Source organism: Macrotis lagotis, chromosome X (assembly GCF_037893015.1).
Source record: "Macrotis lagotis isolate mMagLag1 chromosome X, bilby.v1.9.chrom.fasta, whole genome shotgun sequence".
Lineage (NCBI taxonomy): Eukaryota > Metazoa > Chordata > Mammalia > Peramelemorphia > Peramelidae > Macrotis > Macrotis lagotis.
The window spans coordinates 250,830,631-250,857,997 of record NC_133666.1 but is presented as its reverse complement, the minus strand read 5'-3'; the positions used below and the strand labels follow the sequence as shown (position 1 = coordinate 250,857,997).

Sequence of the window (27,367 nt, the reverse complement as noted above, 5' to 3'; positions counted from 1 at the left end):
CGTGCCTTCAGTCAGTGAGGGTGCTGTACTCTGAGGAGGGCAGAATTGAAGCAGCTCAAAGAAAATGTGATATGTGTAGGTTTTAAGTACCCAGCCCAGGTGTTCACGTGGAATATTTGTTCCCAACCTGAGTAGAGCATTTCGAGTTCTTATTAGTCTGATTAGCCATAGTCAGACACACTGTAATTTGTCTCAAACGTAGTGTTGCTATTTTGTTCTTTTTCAAAAAGAAGGACAAGAACCAACCAACCAACCAGCAAACTGATTTCTTCTGCCATTGAAAAAATAATAATAACTTGAATGAAGAGATCAGGAAAAGGGAGTGAAAAGTTAAATTACTTATTCTAGAGGTCAACATTCACACCCTGTTGTCACATCTGGTTCCCTCTCTACTCTGCTCTTTGTGATCTTTTCCCCTGCTGTAGTAATGGGAGGGAAGGGGGCCTCAAAGAATTTAGAGGTAGATTAGACCTTAAAAGTCATGTAATAAATACCCCTCTCATTTTTAAGGGGTGGGGTGGATAAAGGCTTAGAGAGATAAATAGATATGTTCATACAGCTGGTAAATGTCAGAGCTGGTGAATTAGGACCACTGACTTGAGTGGTTTGAATGAGAACTCCTGTATGAATGCTAAGGTTTTGTTTATTTTTTTAAATAAGGAGACTTGTTTATTTCTGCTACTCATTTTAACTTATATTTGGTAACAAAGACCCTTTAGATGAAAGATTAAATGATAGATCATCATCCCTGCTAAGGGAGGGAAAAGGAGAAAACCTGTGTACAAAACATATATTCCAGGGGGTCTTATTAGAGGAAATTCTCTACAACCAATTGAGGCCTCAGGAGGACTGGAGTGGAGAGGAAGGCCTATGGTATTCCAAGTCTGCAAAGTAATTGAGGTCATGATGGGACAATTCCAGAGGTGGTTCCTCAGCTTCTCCCCTTTTGCTTAGGAAAAGTCCCATCTCTAATGCATGTTAAATTTCTTATTTTTCTAGGGTTCTGGGCTGGTGATTGGTGGTGAACTTTAAAATGCAATCTGTTAGTATACTTTCAGAGCTAGATGTTGAGATGTGGGAATATCATAACTGGTTGAAAGGGATAAGAGGGATAGTATTGAAATGTCTACCTTTGACCATCTGCTTGAGGTGTTTAAGGCAGGTAGGTAAAGAATGGAAAAGATCTAATCAAGACTCTCTCAGGTGCTATGAGACTGGAACCAGGTTATCTTTAAAGTTATACTTGAGGAGACAGGAAGAAAGATTTTAGGGGTGAAAGCAAAGGAGAGTGAAAAGCAATTAAAATTCCATAGAGCTAGGAAGCTCCTGGAGCTTTCCTATAATCAACTTTAAATGAAGCCTCTAAACAAAGAAGCCTAAAGCTACAGAACTCACAAAAACAAGAGTGAAATAAGTTCTCAATTCAAGATGGAGTTCATGAAATTCATGTAGGAACATCAATAAAGGTCTATCTTATGTGAGTAAAAGGGATGTTTGTAGCACAGGATAGGTGAGAGAGCTGGGAAGTCCACGGGAGGCTCAGCTTCAGTACAGCTCAGGTCCAGACTCAGTAAACCAGTGGTGTGCAGCAGGTTGGCAGTGAGTCATAACCCCAGCTTGGAAAACAAAGTTCAAGCCCCAGAACTGCTGGAGTAACAGGTGGGACAGGGTTGGGCTACTCTAATGCATGGAACAAACCTCTAGCAACTGAAATATAGGCAATGCCCTAGGCAAACCCCAGGCCCCAGCACTAAAAGCTTGGGACTCTACCCTCTGTGCCCTAGGAACAGAGCTCAACTATCAAAATGAGCAAAAAAAAACCCCAAAATGCTACTTAAAAAGAGCTAATATTCGATAAAAACACATCTCAGAAGAGGAAAGCAGTGACAAATTGCCTACATATGAAACCTCAGAAGAGTTTTTGAATTGGTCTAAAATCCAAAAAGCTTATGGAAGAGCTCAAAAAGGATTTTAAAAACCAAAAAAAAAAAAATAGAGAGAGAGAGAGAAAGAAGAAAAGTGAGAATCATGGGCACCTAGGTGGCACAGTGGATAGAGCACCCATCCTGGAGTCAGGAAGACCTGAATTCAAATTTGATCTCAGGCACATAATAATTACCTAGCTGTGTGACCTTGGACAAATCACTTAACCCCATTTTTTTTTGCAAAAAACAAAAACAAAAAAAAGAAGAAAAATGAGAGTCATGCAAGAGAATTATGAAAAATTGACTGATGGAAACAGTACCTTTGAAAATAAAATTGGCCAAATAGAAAAAGAAAAGAAGAAGCTCTTTAAAAGTAAAATTAACTAATTGGAAAGAAATGTAACTCATCAAAAAGTAAAATTAATCAACTGGAATGGGAAAGCAATTTATTTTAAAAGTAAAATTAACCAATTTAAAATTGTATCCTACTCTACAGAAAAGGGGGGGCAGGGACAGAAAGGGGAAGATGAAACTGATAGAAGGAAAGGGAAAAGTAAAGGTAAAGTTAAAGTTAAAATAAAAATAAAGTGAAAAGAGGGAGAAGAAAAGGGAAGAAGACTAGGCAGTTTGAGAGAGGTAGCAGTTAGAAACAAAATATTGGTGAGGAGGGATAAGAATAAAGGAGAGAGAAAAGATAGGGGAAAGCTAGGATGGAGGGAAAGACAGAATTAGTAATCCTAGTGAATGTGAATGGAATGAACTCTCCCATAACATGGAAGCAGAGTGCAGAGAGGATTAAAAACCAGAATCCCACAATGTTGTTTACAAGAAACACATGTGAAGCAGAGATACACAAAAGGTAAAGTTAAAAGACTAGAGCAAAATTTATCACAAACCAGTGGAAGTTAAAAGAAAGAGAGAGAGAGCAAGCAAGCAGGGGTAGCAATCCTGATCCCAGATAAAGCAAAAGCAAAAATAGATCTAAGGCTAATTAATTGTGAAATTTTGTGAAAATACTCCTTATGATACCTATCAATTGGAATAGCTGAAGAAGCTATGATATATAAATGTTATCGAGTACTCTTATTCTATAAGAAATCATGAGCAACCTGATATCAGAAAAGCATGGAAAGATTTGAATGAACTGATATGGATGAAGTGAACAAAATCAGGAGAACATTGAACACATCGACAGCAACATTGTGTGATGATCCGTTATGAAGGAAGCAACTTCTCCAGTGATCAAGGGCAAAACTGAGAGAACTGTTAAGGAAAATGCCATCCAGATTCAGAGAAAAACCCATGGAGTTTGTACTTTTTAGAACTTCTTTGATGTTTTTTCTTTCTTTCTCATGGTTTTTCCCTCCTTAGTTCTAAATCTTCTTTCACAACATGACTAATATGGAACTATGTTAAAACCAATTATACATATACAGCCTATTTCAAATTGTTTCCTGCTGTAAGGAGGGGGAGGGAAAGGGGGAGTAGAAAAAATGTGGAACTGAAAAATTTGCTAAAGGAGTAATGTTGAAAACTATCTTTGCATGTAATTGGAAAATTAATTAAAAAACTACATAGGGAGTTTTCAGGCTAGTAACCACTTAATATGGATAGAGTAGGGGAAGGCAGTTCAATGATACAGTGGATAAAGACCTGAACCTAGAGTCAGGAAGACTCATCTATCTGTGTTAAAAATCTGGCCCCAGGGGCAGTGAGGTGGCACAATGAATAGAGCACCAGCCCAGGAGTCAGGAGTACCTCAGGAGTACCTGAGTTCAAATGTGACCTCAGTTATTTAATAATTACCTAGCTGTGTGACTTTGGGCAATTCACTTAACCCCATTGTCTTGCAAAAACCAAAAAATAAATCTGGCCTCAGATACACTAACCCAGGGCAAGTTACTTAACCTTATTTGCCTCAGTTTCCTCATTGGTAAAGTGAGCTAGAGGAGAAAATAACAATCTTTTTGCAAAGAAAACTCAAAATAAGATCATGAAGAATAAAATACAATTTAAATGACTGAACAACAACAAATATGGATATGAACCTTACTAGGGAATTTAGGATGATGACCATGAGTTTGAAATCTGAGAGACTCTTCCCTACTCAGATTGTCTTGAAGTCATTTGATGATTTTTGATTAAATTTTCACAAACCATTCCTCAAGTTCTAAAAACCTACTATAAGGGTAGTAAATAAGTCTAACATTCATTGACTAATTAATTCATATTTTGAGTTATGTTGTATCTCTGAGATGGTCCAGAAGGCAATTATGTAGGACTACAATGGATTTTGAATATTATTTCATTTTATTTTTTCAATTTCATGCAAAGATAGTTTTCAGTATTCACCTTTATGAAAGGTTTGGAGTTCTACAATTTTCTACCTCTCTCACTACCCTCCCCATGACTGAGTAGTCTGATATAGGTTATATATGTATAATCATAGCTATGATAGATTTTAATATAGGATTTCCAGTTCTAATTTCAACCTACTTTTTACTGTAGTATGCACACATGTAATTAATATTTAAGATGTCATTAGGGCAGTCATGTAAGTTGCCATTAAGGGAGTCTTTGTTTGCAATTCTAACTTTTGAGTCTGTATATGACATGGAAACTACAGCTAAAATGTTGATGACTGGTTATCTAGATTGACTACAATCATCATAATAATAGCTAGCATTTATTTACACTTCAAGGTTTACAAAGTACTTTTTACGTGTTATCTCATTGATCCTCCCAACAACCCTGAGAAATATTATTATCTTCATTTTGCAGATGAAGAAACCAGTATCTTTTCCTCTTTTCCTATCTAGTCCTCCTTCTACCAATACCAAAAAAGGAAGGAGGTAGGGGAGAGGACAATGTTCAAAAACTTATGACTGTTACCAAAGATAAAGGACTGAAGGACCTAAATGTGAACCCACGGGTTTGTGTGAAGCTAACTTTTACCCAAAGATGGGACAGAACTTATGTTGACATTGTGTAAGAGAACATAATCAGCAATCATGGGACGTTTCTGAATGGGAAGGATCACTGGTGATTCACTAGAGACAATTCCCAAGAAGGGAGCCAGTCTTAAAAAAAACTCTTGGTTTCAAATGCCTTTACTGAGACGCCCAAAGTTTAGCCAACAAGCAAGAACTGGAAGTCTCATTCACCCGAAGAGACCAATCCTTACAGGAATTAATGAGTGATAGGTCCCAGGAATTATAGACTGCTAGGTGATGCAGGGGATGGTACCCCAGCCTTGGGTTTGGAAGACCCAAGTTCAAATCCTGCCTCAGACCACTGACATGCTGTGTAACTTGAGGCAAGTCTCTTATCCTCTGTGTGGTCATAGTTTCTGATATGTAAAATGGGAATGATAGCACCTAACTCACAGGTTTGTGGTGAGGATCATATAAATTGCTTTGCAAACCTCAAAGCATTGTAAAAAGGTGAGTTACTTTGGTGTGATGGTGGTGAAAGCTAAAATGTGTTTCTGAATGAATGAAAGACCTTCTGTGATGTAGGATAGCAGAAAGATGAGTATTAGGGGAAGGAAGGTCTGATTAGGATTGTTCAGTCATTCGAGGAAGTCCAGGACCCTGGGTAGGGAGCAGAGAAAATGTTTGGATGAAGAGCAGTGGCAACAGGAGCTTTTTTCTCAGTCTACTGCACAGATTTTCTTACTGAATGCCCCTCTCCAGACTTGCATTAAACAATAAAGAGTCAACAGTGATTTGGAGTTAGAACTTGGATTTCAATCTCTTACCCTAATCTTCTATTCACTACCTTATGTGACCTTAGGCCAGCCCCTCACCTGTTATGAATCTTTCCTCATCTTTAAAATGGGGTTGTTACAAAATAACCCTTGAGATACCTTTTGGCTTTAGATCTCTGGTCCTATGAACCTCTAATTTCATTCTACAAAAGGTGGAGGAAGTAGCAGGGAAAATGTATACTAAATCTGATAACCACTAACAGGAACTGGTTGCTGAGATGGAAATATTGGGAATGCTGGGGAGAAGTGACCATTCCCTCCCTAACTTAACAATTTAGATTTTAGGAGACCATATTTCAAAGGATTTGGAGGAAAGAAAGGTGAAAGGTAGGATTCCTCTAGATTGAAGTTCTTCAAGGGAAAGCCAACTATGCAGAATTAAGCATGCTTATTAGTCATATACAATGTCAAATGTTCTTTTTGGCTTTCATAGTCCTTCATAACCTAGCACCCTTCTACATTTCTAGTCTTACACTTTATTCCCCAAAATGTACTCTTTTCATCCAGTGACACTGACCTTCTGCTTATTCCATGAACAAGACTCTCCACCTCTCTGCTCCAGGCATTCTCTCTGGCTGTCCTCTATGCTTGCAATGTTCTCCATCCTTTATTCTTGACTACCAACCTCCCTGGCTTTCTTTAAGTCCCACTTAAAATCCCATTTTCTACAGAAAGCTTGCCTCCAACCTCTCTTTTCCATTGCCTTCTTCTTGTTAATTATTCTTATTTCTGTATTAAACATAGTTTATGTTTATATCAGATTACTTGCTGTCAAAACTGAGGCAGGGAAGGGAAGGAGGAAGACAAAGATGGAATTCAAAATCTTATGAAAAATGAATGTTGAAAACTATCTTTGCATGTTGTTGAAATAATAAATTTAAATTTAAAAAATTATTCATCTTTCATATAACTTGCTTTGTAAATATTTGTTTGCTAATTGTCTCGCCCATTAGACTAACTTCTTGAGGGCAGTAACTCTTTTTTCTCTCCTTAGCATTTAGCACTGGCACATAGTAGGCACTTTATAAAGTAGGCCCTTTTTAAAATTTTCTGAATTGAATTTATCCTATGCTACTCGGATATGAAGAACTTGGATTTTTCTCTCTTTAAAAAATCTACCCATTTTCCTTCTAGAGTAGATTTTAAAAAAGTTGTTCGGTGGCTGACTTGACATTTACTTAATGACAATTTTTGTACTTTCAAAACTTAGAACCACCACAGTGAGGCATAGAATGAACTGAAGATGTCAGTTTTTCCTGGTGCCACCTGTACCTGGAGGTATCTCTTGATACCACCAGCAGATGCTGAAGAGCTAACAGTACATCTGCAAAAGTCATTCTAACAGAGGGAGAGAGGAGGGAGAAGCAGCCACATATATAGAGCAATTGCTAATGTAATGTGAAAATTACAATAATCCGGGGTTTAGGGCTGGAAGAAACCTTATAGACCCTCAAGCCCATCTTCCCCGTTGTACAGATAAACTGAGGCATTTTTTTTTGTTTTTGTTTTTTTGCAAGGCAATGGGGTTAATTGACCTGCCCAAGGTCACACAGCTAGGTAATTATTATGTGTCTGAGACTGAATTTGAACTCAGGTCCTCCTGACTCCAGGGCTGGTGTTCTATCCACTGTACCACCTAGATGCCCCTATTTGCTAGATGAGCTGAAGATGAGTGACTGGCTCAGGATTACCCAATTAAGTATCTGATAGTAACATTCTGATACAGCTCTTTCAGACTCCAAATTCAGTATTCTATCCACCATGATAAACTACCTCTCTGAAAAGGAAGATTTTTTCCCCTCTTTGAATGCTAACATTTCCCATGAATGTATCCTAGCAAGAGAGAGAAGTAGCTTGTCTGGGTTGTGAGTGATTAATATTTTGAGTAATAGCAACCTAAGCAGATCTACGTAGACTTCCAGAAACCTTACTTAGCAAATAATTATTTTAAGTTTGTAAAAGAAAAGGATGGGATGGAATTAAGTTTGGAGTGGGACTTGGAACATGGGGTTCAGTGAGGCAGACCCAGAGGGGAGAACATGAAAATTGAGGAGGCTTCCAATTCTAAATGTCTTAGAGTTCATTTATACTTTTCCCCTCCCCCCCAGAAATTTTTAATAATAGATGAAGGGTGGGGAATCTCTATTAAACTAAAGTTTGAAAATTATTTTTGCAAGATTTAGAAAAACTTAGTAGGAAATCCAGGAAATAGGGGGCAGCTAGGTGGTGCAGTGGATAGAATACCGGCCCTAGAGTCAGGAGGACCTGAATTCAAATCTAGCCCCATACGCTTAATTATCTAGCTTGTGACCTTGGGCAAGTCATTTAAACCTACTACCTTGCAAAAACAAATTATATGAAACCTTGTAATTTTGGGGGGCAGCTTGGGGGGCTCAGTAGATAGAACACTGGCCCTAGAGTCAGAAGAACCTGAATTCAAATAATTGAAAATAAGAAGTCCTTAATGACCTGTTTTGTATAGACAGCATCCTCATAAGAAGAAGGATGGTGATGATGATGATAATAACATATTTTCTCTCTTTAGATTGTAAAGTCCTTGAGGGCAGAGACTATATTTGTAATTATATCCTTTTTTTTGGCACAGTGTCTGCTCATAGTAGACACTTAATAAATGATTATTGACTGACTGATTAATAATAAGCAGCTTGGAGGCAGCTGTCACTTTATCCAAGATAGTCTTGGGCTCTGTTCCCTGCCATCATTTGATCCAAATATGATGTAGAAAATATATTGGTGAGAGGTGCTCAACTTCCTCTTTAACCTTTTCTAGAGAATTATTCTAGCCTGGGAGTTCTAAAAGTCTTTTATTATTATTATTATTATTATTATTATTATTATTATTATTATTATTATTTATTATTTTGATAATTGTATTTTAATGCAATTTACACTTTTTGTAATCCTATGCATTATTTTATGTATTATTGTGTGATGTTTTATAGACTGCTAAAGGGATCTGCAACAAAAAAAAACCCCAACAAAAAAAAGAACATTTGTTCTAGACCTTCCTTATCCTTAATTTAAAGATAATCTCATCTGAGGTTAATGAGAGACACTGCGTTGTGGTAACTTTCTATGGATATTTTGACATAATTGCTGACGTATGACTTCAGCCAGCCTGCCTCTGACCCTCTGCCTCCAACTTCATGCAGTGTTTACCTCCAAGTTCCTTTTTAGAAATCTCATAGAGAACCACTGACAGCTATTTTTCTGTGATGGATTGAAGTACAGGCCTTTTTAGAGGAAAAATTGACCCAGATGACTTCTGTGATTAAGCACACACAATTCTATAATTAGAAAACAATGTTCCAAATGAAATGCTTCAGTAACATTTTGAGCTTTAACTAGATTTAAGGAAAATGCTCATCCTGTTACCTGAGGGGTGGGGTGGGGTGGGCAATCTCACTATAAATGTCAAATCAGTATTTATGCATGAGTTGGTATTTGATCTTATATCAGAATTCCAAGTGGGATTTTCTGGTGCTTGAGTTGGCTAATCAGTTGTAGTAAAAGTGATGGGTTTGAAGTGGAGCATCATTAGAAGGAAGAAAATAGGCAGCAGCAAAGAACAGAGGAAGTGATGTGATATAATGGAAAGTGGACTGAATTTGGAATTAGAAAGACCTGCTTCAGATCCTGGATCACTTGCTAACTGTATGCCTTCAGCAAGCCAGTTCAGGCCTTAGTTTCTCATTTGTAGAGTGAAGAGATTGGATTAGATGATTCCCTAAGGTCCTTTATAGCTCCAGATCTATACTTATGAGGTGTGACCTTGAAGTTAGAAGACCTGGATTCTAATCATGCCCTAGATACTTACTAGTATGACCATGGATAAATTATTTGACCCCTTTTAGGAGCCTTATTTTCTAAAAGACTCATTTTTTTGAGTTCAAATCTGACCTCAGACACTTACTATTTGTATGACCCTGGGCAAGTCACTTTACCCTGTTTGCTTCAGATTCCTCATCTGTAAAATGACCTGGAGAAGGAAATGGTATTACTACCTCAGTGTCCTTGCCAAGAAAACTTCAGGAAGAATCAGACATGGCTAATGAACAAAACAACAACAAACCACTCCTTTATCTTTGTAAAGAAAACTTTAAATGGGTCAAGAAGAGCCAGACACCACTGAAATGACTCAACAGCAATAAATTATTGTTATACATGTTAGTTAATATTTCTATTTTTGGTGAATCTTGCCTACTGGTTCACCTGATATTAAGGTCATAAATCTCCAAGCTTAAATAAGTTCACTAATAGCAATCTCTTCTTTCTCCTTTTCTTTTAATTGAAGTCTCTTTCTCCTGTTCTTTACTCTCTTTCCTCCCTTTTTCTCTCCTTTCTTCCTTCTTTTCCTTTCTCACTTCTCTTACCCCCTCCCCCTTTTTTCCTCTGTCTCTTCTCCCTTCTTCCACCTCTCTCTCTGAGACACACATATCCCTTTTCTCTTTTTGGTAGTGTGATTCTGGCCACTTTTCATCACAAATGAGCTCTCCTTAAGGAACAAAAGCAGATTATAGCCACAATAGTACTCTAGAGCCTTAAAGGACTCTCAGTCTATACATCCACGTTCCTTCCGGATGAACCTCTCTTTTGATTTATTCATCAAGAGGTTTAAACTTCAGAGAGCTGGAAGAACTCTTGGAAGTTTTAAGTCCATCCTAGACTTGAACAGGACTGCTCTTCAACATCACTCCCTAGTGGTCACTGGGCCTCTCGGAACGAAACCCAGGACTTCCCAATGCAGTCAGTTACCTTTGTGGATACATCTAGAAGATTTTACTCACATCAAACTGCAATTTGTTTCTTTGAAATTTCCACCCCAATCTCCAAAGTCCCATCCAAGTCTGATGCTTTATGGTCCTCTAACTTTATAAAAAACAAGTTCAAGTGATAAATTACATTTCAGGATCACCATTGAATTCTTGAGGAGATCCCATTTAGAAGATTGCCGAGTGTACTAGAGTCACTATTAGGGGAGGGAGGGTTCAGTTTTCCATCATTTCTCTATAGTGAACATGTTTAGAAAGATTAAAGCAATCAGATTATTTTTGGATGGAGTGAGCAGTAAGCAGACCTTGAGTACCAAACCTGCCCGTTAAGGTGTATGTACACGCATGTCCAAGTCATTGTGCCTCCAGCTATGAGGTCTTGGTATTGCTTAAGAGTCTACCTGTTATGGAGCACAAGAAAGAGGGCATGAAGAGGGAGCCAAAAGTATCAGGTTACCACTCACATTGCTATACTGAAGCAGACAAGTCTTGGCTAGAATGCTGAATTTCCCGGGCTAGAATAATTGCAAATAATAACTGCACCTACTCTTAAAGAAAAACTCTGTGTTAGTCAAAGTCAGAATGTTAAAACTAACAAAAACTTTTAAGTCCAACTAATTACCCCAAGCCATATTTTACTCATTTATATAAAAGTTTTCTGAGAATAAAGAAAAGATGCTTTAATGTTATCTTGTACTTCTGAGAGTGTAGACTCAGAAAAACAAATGGAAAATTTGGAGGGGGATGGGCAGGGAGGAATTTCTTTTTAATTTTCCTCAAAGATACTTTGATTTTTGCTTTCTGGGGATTCAAGGGAGGCAGGGGAGAAAAGATGGGTGGGAGAAAAATTTTGTTTTTTATGAAATTTAAACTGATGAAAGAAATAGATTACCTGTTATTGTCCTCGATTCTAGTCCTGGTTTGTCTCTCATTTGACTTTTCATTAGTTACATATCTTTGAATCTTAATTTTCTTATTTATAAAACTAGGAGGTCTGCCACTTTTGCTTAGTAAGGCCCCTCTCAGCTCCAATGTACTGGACTAATTCTATGTTCTTATATTGCTAGGCAGTCTTGAATCATGCCCCCCCCCCCCAAGAAATGATTTCTAATAGTTGTCCCTGTTGGATCCTTTTCTTTTTTGGTTCACTGGATAAATATAAGAATGAGGAGGTTCATTTCTTTCTGCCCTCAAAAAAATTTAAACATGAAAAGGAAAAGAGTTCCTTCTTTGCTCCTGGACTTCCTTTTCATGACTTGTTTTAAAGCTTTTTTGTCTTGGACCTTTTGGTCATCTCATGAATCCATAGACCTTTCTCAGGATAATGTTTTTAAATGCATAAAGACACAAGATTACAAAGGAAACTAATTTTAATAAACTGCACCCACAGACTTAAAAACATATTAAGAACCCATGATCTGCATCAGGGTGGACAGAGGGACTGTAGCAATCATATCCTTCACCTCACCTCATCCCAACTCTCTTAAGGTGAAAGGCAAGGAATGATAACATGTGATGACACTCACAAGAGAGTAGCACTTTGATGTTGGGAAATTACTTCACAGTTATAATATTTAGAATATCTTCAGTGCTAGGTTCCAGAGGTAGGTTAGGATTCTTCCTAACCCCCTCATCTGGCATTGAATGAAAAAAATCCTTTGTGTGGCATAACGAATCCCTTCTTGGTTTCTTTGGCCTGGTTTACATTCTGTCATTTTACATGCTAGGAAAGAAATCAGTCTAAGCTGGAAATATTGCACCAGATTAAAAATAAAGTAGCATATGAAAGGGTAGAAAACTTTAGGCTGGTCCAGGAAAAGCTTGATTTTTTTTCAGATAGCTTTGATGATAACTATGACACATCTATATTAAGGTCCATTGGCAAGATACTAATATGATTTAAAAATATGATTTTCTTAGTTCTTTTCCTAAAGTGATAGATTCTACATTTCTACTTTTAAATATTTAAATTCTTTACCTAATGCCACATTTTTGGGGAATAGATTTTAAGTTATTTTTCTTCCAAGGATTTCAAATTTTCTAGCAATATGTTTATATTCCTAGAACATATGTGTTTGTGTGTGTGTGTGTGTGTGTGTGTATAGATATATACATATATTCATTCTAGAGACTATGGAGAGTATAAAAAGTTCAGGAAATTTCTAATTGCTGATATTTTCTTGTCTGCCCAAGTTTTTCTAGTTCTTAAAACTCAAGACTGACACCTCTCAGATTTTTGTCTAGAAGATTTTGGTAACAGAAATAGAAACATTTAAACTAAATTCATTTAGTAAATTTGTAATTTAATGATTAGACACTACTCTTAAATATCTTAAGTTTGCCAAGTTAGGCATAGAGATAGTGTTTGCAGGGTTTGGAGTCAGGAAGACATGAGTTTGAATCCTGTTGGCACTTTCATTTATATCTCTGAAGTAGTAACCTCTTGGCTCCTTTCTACACTCTGAAACTGCTGAATAAATTCTTGTCTATCACACGTCTTAGTCACATTTGACTGTGGGTGGCACTCAGTTTTTTCATTTCAAAAGACAATTCTATTTCGGACAATCTGCTGATCTTCATTGATGGAGAAAGTTTCTAAAGCAGGAATCCCCTTCAACAATGAAATCAGAAGTCTGGACCTCTCAAAATGAGAGGCTTGGACTATGTGATTTTGAGGATCCTTCCAATTGTAGGCAACATATCTATGTGTTCTTAAACCAACAATTTTTTTTTTAGAGCTAGAAAGTTTGTTGTTTGATCTGCATAGATTTTTTTCTTCATATTTTTTTATTTGTCTTTAACATTAATTTAAAAAAAATCTAAAGTCCAAATTCTGCCCTTTCTTCTTGTTCTTTCCTTACCCATTGAGAAGGTAAGCAATATGATATCAATTATACAACACATTTCTTATTTTAAAAAATTAGCTTACATTTTACAAGTTTTGAACTGATTTCATCACAACAATCTTTTGAGATGATGTTATTAGCTCCATTTTATAGTTGAGGGACCTGAGGCTTAAGGAAGATAAAATGATTTGTCCAGGTCACACCCTACATTTAATAATTGATGGAGCCAAGATGTTAATGCAGGGTTCTTAGTTTATCATTCTTGATACCACCTCTTAAACATGTACTTTATATGTTTGATTTTGATAATAACAGAGAAGCCCTTCTATTCTTTTGCCAACCAATCCCTGTTATTTGCATTCTCTCATTATTACTTTCTTAGAGCTCAAATCTCTTATGATTAGATCTGAAGCTCTGACAAACATTTTATTTCTTGGATACTAGATTTTATTTAAAAGGATTTTCCATTTCCTTAAGGCTATAACTTCTTTCTCTTCCCTCTCACCCCAAGAACAAATAAACTGTACTTGTCCAAATTTAAATTCTTCTCCAGATGTTTCCCCCCTCTTTCTGGTGTGGATTTAAAGTTTGTTTTTTCCACTAATGGTATGAAATTTTCTAGGAATGTTTTTTTATATCTGGGTTTGAATAAAATGGCAGCTTTTTTTCACCTTGCTTGCTATTATTTACTGGATTCTGAAAGGAAAACATATCTAGATGTCAGTTATCCACCTACCTGGTGGGTATTGGTGGTATTCATTTCTGTGGGCCTCTGCAAATTTGACTATCCCTCCTAGAGAGTACTTATCTCTGGGGAAAAGAATATGATTAAGCAACAGCCAAAAACAGAACTTAGATGATTCTACTGTTAGTTCTAGTATCAGGTTCTGTGAAAAAAACAGACAAAAAAAACAAAGTGTTGATGGTGGGAGGTATGGAGGTTAGCCAAGAGTGGCTATTCTTTTAAAATACCTATATTTTTAAGCAGTTGATGCACATGAACAAAGGAAATCTTACTTAAAAACTAACCAACCAACCTCCCTCTCCCCCCAAAATCTCCAAAAAAAATCCTTTATGTGCCTCAGTTTCTTCATCTGTAAAGTTAATAGCACCTGCTCAAATTGTTGTGACACTCAAATGAGTGAACATAGACAAAGAACTTTGCAGGCCTTACTTAATACTCTACTAAATGCATAAAAACACAATACACTATTAATATTATTGTTATCCTCTTTTTGAATAGAATAGAAATTTAGAGTGATCCATGCTTTGACCTAGGTTTTAGCACTCTAGATAACAAACTGACCTTTAGGACATCAAACAGTTCCCACTGGATATGTTATATATGTTTCTAATGACTTTTGATGTAACAGAACGATGTCTGTTGATGGCTCTCGCTTCTTCCATCTCTCTAGTTTAACATCAACAACCCGGTCAAGTTCGGAGGCTCTAAGGGGAAGATACACCACTTCTGAGCCAGAAGTAAGTTTATTTCCTTCCCCATTTTTGTCAATTCTCAGAAAGCTTTTTTTCTGTGAATGCATTTAGTCATTTTAAATCTTATTTATCTACTATATTTGTTTATTTAGCTGTGCATTTTGTGTGTTGTATCTCTGTTGGTCTGTATTCGTCATCCCCTTCTCTCCCTGGGAAAGAAAGAGATTAAAAAGAAAACTGATTGGCACTTTCCCATATGTTCTGTGGGGATAAAGTTGTTTATACAGTTTCTGAGGTTCCTACCACCAAAGTTGGCTCTTTGAGCACAGCTCCCACTGCTTGGGCCTCCTAGCAGATGTTTGATTAACTATTCCATGCTGGGCTCTTAAAGCTCCGCTACTTCCCTTGGTGAACATCCTGCTTCTGGAGACTTGAAGCTCCTTGAGCAATGGTGGAATGTTGGAACAATGAAACATTTTGAAGCTTCAAGAAAAATGCCTAGGTAGGCAGAGGTGAAATAAAGTGGTACCGCTGGGTAGCCTTCATGTTAGATCTGGTCTCTGGAACCCTCTGGTCCTAGGATTCTCAACTCTGGTATTTTGCATGATAAGTCCATCATTTCCTCTTTCCTTCAAAAATAATTTTCCATTTCATCCAGAAATAACTAAAAAAACCTGAGCTAGGGTCAAAAGACCACACTTGGAAGGAATTCTGATACTATAAAAAAAGGAAGAAACAATGATACCACCATTTCTTGAAAAGCCCAGCTACCAGCCCTGTAAAATGCAAATTTTCATAGAGTGGGGTTAATTTAGGTTCTGGTCTTGTCATGGTGTCACCTCCCTGATGTCATGATTCTCTTCAAGAATGAAGGACAAATATCATCATGAGAATACTAGCAAAATTAATTTGAGGGGTAGCTAGGTGGTGGAGTGTATAGAGCACCAGCCCTGGAGTCAGGAGGACCTGAGTGCAAAAAAAGTTTTTTTGAAAAATTTAGGTTCTGGCCCCACCCAAGTCAGAAGTACATGGCCCATTTTGACATCTGGCCATTGGCTCCATCTCAGTGACTGCCCCTGGATAGAAAAGCTTTGATGTCTTAACAGAAATGGTCTCTCTGTAGCTATTTCCTACATCCAAACTGAGACAGTTGGGATTGTCTCCTGGCCAGCACATACACCAAATTGGATCTCTCTGTTATGGAAGAGCACAGATGACCAAGCAGAGTTTGAATTGGTTATGACACATCCTTCATGAGAAGAAAAGCCTACCTCCTTGGTTGTTTTTGGCCTCTGAGTGAGACCATCCCGTCTCATTTTCAGTATCTTGATTGTGATTAGACTTTTAAACAAAAAGCAATAGCCAAACTCCTGTCATAGTAAACAAAATAATTTTTTTTCCCCTGAACTCAGCATGGGGAAAAATGTCCATTATTTTCTTCTTTCCAAACTAGTGAATATATAATTCGCAGTTTTCTTAACAGTGGCACTTGTTTTATGAATGCTGGCTTTTTGGAGACAATCATAGTCTTTTGTTACAGCTCTGGAAGAGCCTTTAGACCACGTGGAGTAATCCCAGGTTTACTTTTTTGCTCTCCATGGACTAGTCACACTCTCTGTACATCAGTTTCCTCATCTGTAAAATGATGGTAGTAATACCCTCAGCCTCACAAAGTGATGTGAGATTCAAATGAGATGTATCACACTCTGGAAACAGTTAATGCACTTTCAAAATGTGGTCCTTTGCTGTTATAATTAAGAGTAGGATTTATAATGCACTGACAACATTGCACCTCTAAGAGAAATAAATGTTATTTTGTGTCAGAGTACTGTATCTTGTTTTCAGTAGGGTTGATAATTAAAATCTTCAGGAGAGGTCTTCATTGGGTAGCCCACAATGAAAATCTAGGCCATTTTGGCTCAAATAATAGCCTTGGTTGGATTCATCTTGAAAGCAGTTGGAATGAAAATACCTTGGTACTCTTTGAGCTTCTTTCATTAAAAAAAAATTTCAGTTTCTCACCTTTAAAATAAAGGGATTCACTGGATAGAGTCCTGGATTTAGAATTAGGAAGATCTAGCTGCAAATCTGCATCAGACAATTTATTAACCCTGAGGTCCCTGACCTCCAACCCTTATCTTCTCTGAGCCTATTTCTTCATCTTTAAAATGGGGATAATAATGGTACCTTCTTCATAGGATTGTTTATTGTGAGAATCACGGTGACACCATGACAAGACCAGAACCTAAATTAACCCCACTCTATGAAAATTTGCATTTTACAGGGCTGGTAGCTGGGCTTTTCAAGAAATGGTGGTATCATTGTTTCTTCCTTCTTAACATAGCACTTTGCAAATCTTAAAGCACTAAATAATTGCTAGCTAATGTTCTGCAAGCTTGAAATTAAAATATGATTCTATGATGCTCTTATTAACAACTCTTTGTGATATTTGTTTATTTTTGTCTTATAGGTAGCTAGGTGCTGTTTTTGTTTTACTTCTGATGAACAAGGTATGTGGGAAATTAGTCTATTTCAACCATAGGAGTTTTATAGATGGACTCTTTAATTTCAGATAGAATAATTTTGTCAAAAGTAGAAGTATGAGATGTTTTTATATACACATGTACACATGGGATTACATGTAAAGACTGCTTTCCCATTTCTCCTCATGAGGGGTTTTATTCATTTCTCTCACTTTTTGAAAGGGCTTTTGTTTACATTAAAATAGCTGGTGGGATTTGGAACAATTGCTAGAAGCTTTTTAAAGAAGTGATTTGGAAATAAAAATATCAGCAACTCTTGACATCTGTTTTTTTCCTCACTTTGTTTCTGTTTTCCTTTTCTTGTGGAGTCATGTAATGAAAAGGCAGAATAGGGACTGGATCTGTGATTGCTTTGGTATTAGGAATTTGTCTCCTAATTGAGGAAATTCTCTTTGTGAATGTAGGCCAGCACCTTCTCTGGAATTTAAAGTCTTAGACTTCAACCTGGGACTCTTGAGAGGTTAGGTAACTTGCCCAAAGTGGTATAGATACAGGGCTAGTCTCAGACTTGTGATTTCCTGATTTTTAGACCAGCTCTCTATCCACTATATTACACTGCCTCTTAATAGGCAGCTAGTGTGTGAGACCTGGAGACAAGAAGACCTGAGTTCAAATCCAGCCTCAGGCACTTACTAGATGTGTGACTCTGTTAGGTTTTTGTTTTTGTTTTTGTTTTTTACAAGGCAATGGGGTTAAGTGGCTTGCCCAAGGCCACACAGCTAGGTAATTATTAAGTGTCTGAGGTTGGATTTGAACTCAGGTACTCCTGACTCCAAGGCCAGTGCTCTATCCACTGCACCACCTAGCCACCCCTAGATGTGTGACTCTGGGTAAGTCACTTAAACTCTGCCTTAATTCCTTGTCTTCCCACTTTATAGATTATTGGGAGGATCATCAGAGATTCTTTCTTCCTCTCCCTCCCCCCTCCCCCTACCTTTCTTTTTCTCTCCCTATTCTCTTTCTCCCTCCCTCCTTTTCTCTCTCTTTCTCCCCCCCACACTCCACTTTCTCTCTCTCCACTTGTGTGTATTTGTATATGTTTATTTGTGTAAGTATATTAGTATGCTTTGTTAAATCTCAAGCCCAGTATAAATGTCAGTCATTATTCATAATTGTTTAATTACTAGATTTTTAAAAATCAAATTGAATTAGGAAATGTCAGATAATCACTTTAGCTTTATCCTCTGGGAGGGTCCAGGTACTTGTGGGAATCATTCCCCCTGGGCATTTCTTTTCTTCTAAGTTTGGGACCATTTTGCCTTTTAGAAATTGTGCCAAAATGAATAGGACTCTTGAATGAATCTCCTTTCAGCCAGAAAATGCTAAGGGACTTTTTATTTTTCCAGACATTCACCCTTTTGTAAGGGTCTTTGAGGACAGGATGCAATCTACACTAAGGACCCAAGAGATCTTCTTTCTTCATTTATTCTACAGTTAGAATTAGGACAAAATAGTTGGGGGTGGAGTGGGGGGGTAAGAGAAGGAGAGGGAGGTAGAGTAAGAGTAGCCCTTCAAAGCACTTCTTCCCTCTTATTTTCAGTAGATGCTGAAGAGCCTCATGATCAAAGGGGAGGACAGCAAGTCATCTATGATGAAAAGAAAGGCACTATCTATAGCTATACATACTTTCATTTTGTCTTTTTCTTGGGTTCCCTTTATGTGATGATGACAGTCACCAACTGGTTCAAGTAAGTAACCTTTATCCTTACAGGGTTCAAGGTTGGTAGTGGGAATGTTGCAGAAACAATTTTGAATGATGTAATAATAGTTATAATAATACTAATAATAATAATTAATAATAGTAACTAATAACAATATAATAATATAACATAATATATTGCATAGTAATTAATAATGGGGAAGGGACAGATTCTGAAGACAGGAAAGTTTTCTTGAAAGTTGCTGTAGAGCATAAACTTCTTTGAAGGCAGCACCATCCCTAGTGCATATATGTAACAGGTGCATAATAAATCATTTACTGTATAAATGAATCAATTTAACTTTGTGGCTCAAGAGACATAGTTTCTGGGTGATTTAATTATTTTATTAATAAGGTCACATATTTATTAATAAAAAGGTCATATGACCATCTTTTTTAGACCCAAGATAGTCAGGGCTTTCAGTTCATATACCTTTCAAAAACTAGGTGTTCTCCAGGGTGGCAATGAACCCTGATTGGTTAACAGTTAGTGAGAGAATATTACAATGCAGTGGGAGTGACATTCATTCATCTTTGGACAAAGAAATTATCTTTATACCCAGACCACATCTAACCTTGGGCAGTCTATTCCAAGAATGTATGTCCCATCCAAGATTGAACAGAACACAATAGTGACCTTCCCTGGATGGAGTTTGAGCAAGAAAATTAAGACAATGTCCTCATCAGCAATCAGCAATCTTCAAGAGATTCAAGGTTTTCAAATCAGGACTTTAGAAAAAAGGGGGAAGCTTTGGATCTCCTCGAATCATTGGTTTTCAGTAATCTTTTCTCTCAGCTTCTAAACTGTCCACACTTTTAAGAAGGCCAGACAGAGCTGTTTTGGTGGAATAGGAAGAAGCATAGCAAACTCTTCTCCAAAAACTCCTCCATATAGATCTAGAAGGGAAATGCAAGAGAAAGACACAGTGACACACTTTCTTGTCCAGGTTGTTATAAAGATACAGAGAGGTCTTTCAGATCACAATCAGGGGCATGCTGTTGGGAGCATTCCAGTGTTAGGAGGAAAACCTAGGAGATAAAATGTTGACATGAAAGAAAATTAAAAAAAAATTAAGCATTTTTTTTTTGAATAAAATGAAAATACTAGTGAAAACAATTGGAAGAATTGCAAAGGGAATTAAGAACTCTGGGATCTTGAAAAGGTGTTGACTGGCAGTTTTGTGGCTTACTCCCCATTTCCTTGTGACAGAGCTGAGTCCAGGGTTGTGGTGTTTAGGGATAGTGAGCAATTGGAGACTCTGGGCTATGTTCTGAGCTGGCAACAGTCAGAAGGTAGCAGCAGCTGATTAGTTCATATCCTTGGAGTAATTTCTGTTCCAACTTCCAGCCTAGTGTGATAACCAGGGAAGGAATCCCACTTCAAGAAGATGTGATGTTCCTTACTCTGAACCAATAGAACTCTCTAGGTGACTGATAGCCACTGAGTCTATTATCACTCAGATTCAAAGACAGTTCAGGATGAAGCAGTTAGATGATATTGCCCTGGATCAGACCACTTGGAGACTCCTGAAAGCTTGCAGGGACCCAATCTGACCTGGTCCTGAGATCCTTGAATGAAACAACACTCAATAAATACTCCTAGAAAGCAGCATCAAGACTAGTCTAGATCTTTCCTCCAGAAGTTTGAAGTCAGAAAGTAAATTGGAAGTATCAACAAACAAAAAAAAGAATCCCATCATAAAGAGCTAATTGGGGGAGGTTCGAGATACAAAACCCAAAAGAAGAGTGACTCCAAAACACGTTCATATGAATATGTAGGCATTATCCACTTCTCTTTGGGGTTAGAATTTTACTACCTAAAGTCTTTAAAATGAGGAATTAGAGAGGAAAGCCAGTGTAAAGAATCACCAGAGAAATATTTGATTTAAAAAAATGGGCTTTGGAAGACCCAGTTTCAGGTTGTATTTCCTTTACTTCTCAACCAGCTAAGAAAGTGCCGATCTGCCCTCACCAAGACTTTTCTACAATGAAATTAAGATCCAGTTTTTTAAAAGATGAGTCAGTCAAAAATTGGGAATGAGGGATTAACTGCTGGTGGCTCCACATGACTGTTGTTATCCACGCTATGTAAAGAGAATGAAAGGGAGACTCTTACCATGTTGCTTGAGCCCATGAACTGATTTAGGGAAGGATATTAGGAATTGCATAGGATGAGTGGGCACGTATAGGCTCTGAGCAGCAAAAGTGTGCCAATATCTCTCATTTTAACACCAAGCATTAATCTCCTTCAATGTGCCTAGCTACTATTCTGAAAACTGGAATATCAAGTCACCTTTGTAACTGTAGTATCATAGATACCTTACGAGCATGACTTTTAAAAGGAAGGGACTTAAGGGGAAAAGAACCAACTTGTAAGGAGATTAAATCTGTTTATCTTTCTTTTCAATAGTTATGAAGGTGCTCACATTGAAAAATTCTTCAGCGGAAGCACATCTTTCTTCTGGGTCAAGATGACATCTTGCTGGATGTGTATCCTGATTTATCTGTGGACTCTCTTAGCTCCTCTCTGTCTTCCTACCAGAGAATTTGCCGTGTGAAAGATCTGAGAGCTTCTTTTATCAGTAACTCACTCAGTTTGACCAATCTGCCAACTAAAAGACTATTTTTTAAAGTAATGATTAATATGAGTAATGTTTGGAGTCCTAAAAACCACCTGCAAACTTGCCAGCACCAGGCTGGCCCAAAAGGAGTCCCGAAAAACAAACATTCAATAAGAATGTTTAGATTAAATTGAGTTTTTTCCATTCACAGTGGGAAGTATGGTGGTTGTTTTTTTTTTAATCTTCATAGAAAGAATTGTTTGGGTTCACACTGATCAAAGATAATATTTACTATAGGTATGCTTTTGACTTTCACGACCTTTTATAATAAGATGGTGCCATTAAGTTCAAATTCAACAAATAATTACCAAGTGCCTACAATGTGCAAAGCACTATACTGGGTGTTGGGGTGTATGGGTGTTTTAAAGATAATTAAGACTTGGTCCCAGTCTTCATGAAGCAGATAGTCCACCAAGTCTCACTTGATATATTACAAAAGTAACTAGCTATAATTTTTTCAGAAAGCAGAATTCCAAAGGTCTCAGTGGTTTTTTTTCTTTTACATTTGTTTTCAGTTTTTTTTCCTTTAGAAATCTGGCTGGTAAAATCTTAGGGTTATTATTTTTTCAGAAGATTATTTTCCTCCCAAAGAGATCAAACTATTGATTGAATCAAGAGATTCAACATTTTTGTAGAGGGGAAAAAAAACAAGTTTCTATAGTCTGAAATCTCTATTAGGTGTATTAAAAACACCTATCAAACAGCCTGAGGACTTTGGCCCTATCTGGAAAGGGCAGTTCTGGGGCTATCTGACTCTGCACTTAAAACATTCAGGTGGTTGATGTGGTTATGAAATACTAAGCATTGAGTTCTGGCCATATTCTAATATTTAAGGTTTGAAGGAGGAAGCACCTATTTTCAAGGCAGATGAAATCTATCTTTCAAAGCAAGGTGAAATCTAGTGATTTTATCCTTTAAACAAATCCCAGAGTTTTTTTTTTTAAGTTCCATTTCCCTGTGGGCTTTAAGTGTCTTTCCCTGAACATGTGATGCTGGAAATCACAGGTGTCATTTTCTATCCTTCTTGTCTCCCTGGGCCCACTGACCCATTTTCTGCCACTTCTTTGTTATAATGTGAATAAGCACAATTTATTGACAATATGATCTTACCTTATTGTTATTACTTGATTAAGGTAATGCAATAATTGCAAATATTACTTGTATTATTTGCTTATATGATTTCAGGATAACTCCAAAGTTTCTTTTTCCATACTAATCTATGGATAGATACCTAGGTAGCATTTGTTTGCTTTAATTGTTAGTACTTTGAATAATAATTTTCTTACAAGGGCTTAGATCCCAAAATTGCTTTTTTTGGCTGAAACCTATTGGGCATATGACTCTTCTTTTCTCTGTCTTTCTCAAAAAAATTGTTGTTTCTGTGCATGAGGGCTTTTTGATTTTGTAGCTTTGATTATGTTCCCTACACTGTTAGCACCCTTGTTATTTCTCATATCATGTCCCAGGAGAAACTTGGAACCAGAGTCAAATAGATCTGTTGTGAATGTGACCTGTAGACTTAAGAGAAGGGAATCCATGTATTATATGGGAAAGGATAATATTTGTTCAGTTTACATAAGGCATCCTTGGATATTTTACCAGATTAGTGCTGTGAGAAATTGAATTTTTGGCCATTGCATCATGAGGATTCTTATGAAGATCATCCCAAACAGATGTGTTCCACTCTGGGTGCTAAGACGCAGATGTGATGGGGGAAATCTACACTTGGTATTTCTAGAGTTTCCCAAACTATTCTTGGCCTAGAAATGAGAGCTAGGTGGAAGCAAGAGAAGAGCACTATTCAAAACAGTTTTGTGGCTCAGCCTTAGAGCTCTCTTTCCTTACTTGTAGGTTGGGAGAACATTTTAAACCAAGAGATTTGTTAATGATGCTCTCATCCTTCCAAATGAAAGCAGTTTTTTGTGTAAAACACTTAAATAAATTGAAGGAGCCTACAGCTTGCCAAATGTGGAGTTAGAAATAAGCAACCAGATCATGAATCTAATGGGAGCATATACATTCCATTTCTTCTGCTTGGCACTCCCCCATTTGTTTTATTCTCTTCTTCCTTTTCTCCCTTAACCCCATTTACCTATCTATGATAATAGATCAATATTTCTAAAAGTGTTTGTGTATCACATATATACAAATATATATATAATATATTATATATATGTATGGATATATATACAATACATATATAACATATATGTGATATGCAGAATTATGCATATACTTATTGGCCTCAGTATTCAGTTTTTAGATGGTCTCATATTGAGTTTTCCCCCTGTAAAGTAATGAAAGAAACAATTACCAGTCACCATGGAAAACACGTTATCTTAGAAAAATAATTGTTTGAATCCACACTAGTTATGGATGATAACATATTATGTGTATGCTTGTTCATTCCATCTCATTTTATAATGAGGAAGAATTTACAGGAGCAGAGGAAAAAAGGAACACTGAATGATCACTATGCTTCTTGGATCTGATTGGAGTCAAAACTTGAAGTGAATAGATGCAAGCTAACTCTGCTAGCCTCTGTTTGAACACAGCTTTTTTTTGTAGTTTTGCAAAGCATCCATAATCGTGGTCATTATTCACAGTTTAGAGGCACAGTATTTTCTGAAAGTCAGGGAGTTAGGAAACAGTCATCAATAGAAGTTAGAAGAAAAAACTTGAACCTTTTTTGGAGAAGACGTGAATAAGTTTTTATTATTGGTGGTGGTAATGGCTTGACTCTCTGAGGAGAAGGGTATATTTCTTAGTTTGCCTTTGTAAAATTTTATGTTGATGCTATAAAATGGGGTTGATGTGTCCAAAGTGCTGGTGGCCTAGGGGACATCTGTAGAAAGTTACCTTATTTATTATAGTTATAAGTAGTACTTGGGTGGATGGGTCAGGATATATGTGTACCTGTCTTTTTGTGTTATGGTATGTTACGATTTTGGTGATAGAGTAACTGGAAAAAACAATCTGTGCTAACTTCAGTTAACTTGGTCTACTTTCAGTGCTTTGAACTCCATCATCTCACTGACCTTTATCAAAAAGATGAAGCATCTTGTGAATAATTAAAGAAATGACTCTTGGATTTCTTCTGTCCAAGACTCCCTCATGCATAGAAGCTAGAGAAGGTTGCCACAGCCTTCATTCTTTCTCTCTACCATTCAGTCACTTGATGCTAGAAATAGTGAAAGAAAAAACCCTTATTTTCTTTTCTGGCTGTTTTTGTTAAGGATGAGAACACTAAAATAGATAGCATTACATAAGAATATCACATCTGATAAACATATGTCCTTTTAGAAATCAATCTATTTACCATATAAGCTATTTAGGAGTCTTGCTCAATTGATCCTTAAATTCCATCATATCCAACACTTTGTGACACAAGATCTTGATGCCTTTTGGGAATATAGTTTTTTTTCTTCTGTGAGAAGAGCTTAATGAAACTACTTGGCAGAAGTATTTGGAGCCATTTTTTTGGAGAGGTTAAGGAAAGGAATTTGAAATTGTATATATTGATAAAGGGGGAATTTTGAGAGTCTTAGTTTCTGTACTTGTGAATGGGAGGTTTACTAATTAGGAGGCTTCCATGTTTCATTCTTCCTAGTCCTTTAGCAGGATTTGATCAGTGAGCAGTAATGAACACTGGGGTGTAGAATATTCCAAAAAAAGACTGTCCTTTACCCTAAGGCAGTATATATTCACATTTTCCCCACCATGACTTTACTACACTGGTGCTTCATGTTGCCCTGGAAAAGGGGAATCCCAGAGATTGTATTTGAAGTGCTGTGGCTCCTCATCCCCACACCCCTGCCCCCTTTCCTTCTCTTTAAATAGTGTCATTTTGATGCACACTTGAATACATATCTTTTTTTTTTTAAGTGAAAGAATGTTTTCTTATGAAAGGAAAGTGATGCCAGCGTCAGAAAAATCAAACCCAGGAAAAATTCTAAGTGGCGGGACACTAGCCTGGAAAGACCAATGACAACTTGGGATTTGACTAATAACTTGTGGGCTACATTCTGAATTTTGCCTTGTAGCATTGTTTGAGCTTTCTACCCATTCTCATGTAATCATTAAACTCTTAACAACTTTATACTTAGTGCTATATTCTAGATACAACCGGGAACTCCTTTGGGGCTTCCAAAACAATAGGAGTGCAGTTCACATAAACTAAGGAAAATATAATTATCCAGTCTGAAGTCTTTCCCTTCAGCTCTCCTGAACTCCTCCCCAAATGGATGTTTAATCAGAATCATACAGAGAGTCGTTTTAGAAGAGAGGAATAATGTTTTATTTTGAACCAAAGAGTCTCCCCCCCTTTTAAGAATTTTTTAAAAATCAGTCATTTTGATAGATAACAGAGAGAAACAAAGTGGGGTAAAAATTCAAATGTAGATGAAGTTGGACCTTATTTATATGAGCAAGGTTTAATGAAAGTAAGTCAATAGGGTGATCCTTTCTGGTGAAGGAGCCTTGGAAATTCTTTCAGGTGAAGATTGTGGCAGATTTATAATATATGTCTCTAGAGGGTATTTATAAGAAATTTAAGAGAATGCTTTTTTTTTCCTTCAATAAAGATTGAAATTTAACTTTATTTACAAAAATGCCTGCAAAAAGTTTTTGCAATTTTTAAACTTTGGTGATAAGTTTTACAAGAAATATTTTTTAAATGTTTTTACTTTGATGAAACGAGACTTTTTTTTAAATGTAGTTTTTGGAATGTTTTTACTTAGCTGTAGTCAAATAATGTGGTCATGCTTGCTAGATTAGAGTTCGAGGAATAGTTTGTATGCTAAATGTACCATCATTTTGAAATTTGTATTGGTCCCCCTTTGGGTGAGGATTTTTGCTTCTTACTGACAATTGGATTTGTATGTGTTGGTTTCTTTTTTCTTTTTTTAAAGCCAAAAAAACTTCCTGTTTTCTATAAAATGTCTAAAGCAGTGTCTTATGTGTAATGCTTAGAATTGCTATATACAAAATTGAATAAAGTTTAAAATATAAAAACAAGCTTTTTTCATCCCCATCAGGTTATAAAGTCACTGCCTTAGCAGTGAAAAAGGTTTTCTGGTGTAGAAAAGCAAAACTTTATGAGGGGGGTTGGGGAGTGCAAAGGTCACCAATCCTTTTGGTGTGCTTTGTAGCTGTCCCTGTAGTTTTTAATGAAGTAACATAGGAGGGAGAGAAGAGGGTGGGAGGCCATGCACTGCTTCATCCATTTCTTTTTTTCCTGTTTTGAGAGTGAGGTCAGACTTGGGGGGAGAGAGAGAGAGAGAGAGAGAGAGAGAGAGAGAGAGAGAGAGAGAGAGAGAGAGAGAGAGAGAGAGTGTGTGTGTGTGTGTGTGTGTGTGTGTGTGTATGTACACACACCAGATTTTAATATCCTCACTATGGATGACCATGTCTGAATTGTAAAAGATCTTAGGAGCTGGAACCCTTCTTACCCCTCCCTGTTCCAGAAGAAGCTACAAGATCTTTGAAGACCAGCTGATGGAACCTACCATTTAATAAGCACCTTACTATTTGCAAAGGATTGTGCTAAATGTTGAGAATACGAGAATGACAAATATTATTTCTAACCTTCAAAGAACTCCAGTATGCAAATTGGAAGACAGCACGAAAAATTGAGGATTGGGAAAGGCCTCAAAGAAAGTCGGATTCCAACTGAGGTCTAGTTAGGGAAGCTAGGAAGTAAAAACCGAAAGGGAAAGCATTGCAGGCATGGGGG

The 27,367-nt window shown here is 37.0% G+C and overlaps 1 protein-coding gene across 2 annotated transcripts in view; it reads left to right on the top strand.

The window, feature by feature from the left end:
* SERINC5 (serine incorporator 5) overlaps positions 1–26,649 on the top strand; it is a 108,555-nt gene extending 81,906 nt beyond the window's left edge. Inside the window, exons 9-12 of one of the 2 annotated variants that reach the window (XM_074202687.1) lie at positions 14,749–14,815; positions 17,241–17,280; positions 18,857–19,001; positions 21,423–26,649. In XM_074202687.1, coding sequence (XP_074058788.1) covers positions 14,749–14,815; positions 17,241–17,280; positions 18,857–19,001; positions 21,423–21,570 — 400 coding nt within the window. In that variant the 3' untranslated portion in view covers positions 21,571–26,649. Of the gene's footprint in view, positions 1–14,748; positions 14,816–17,240; positions 17,281–18,853; positions 19,002–21,422 lie in introns of both variants that reach the window. The other variant, XM_074202686.1, reaches the window with a different exon arrangement.
* Positions 26,650–27,367: the final 718 nt, after the last annotated feature.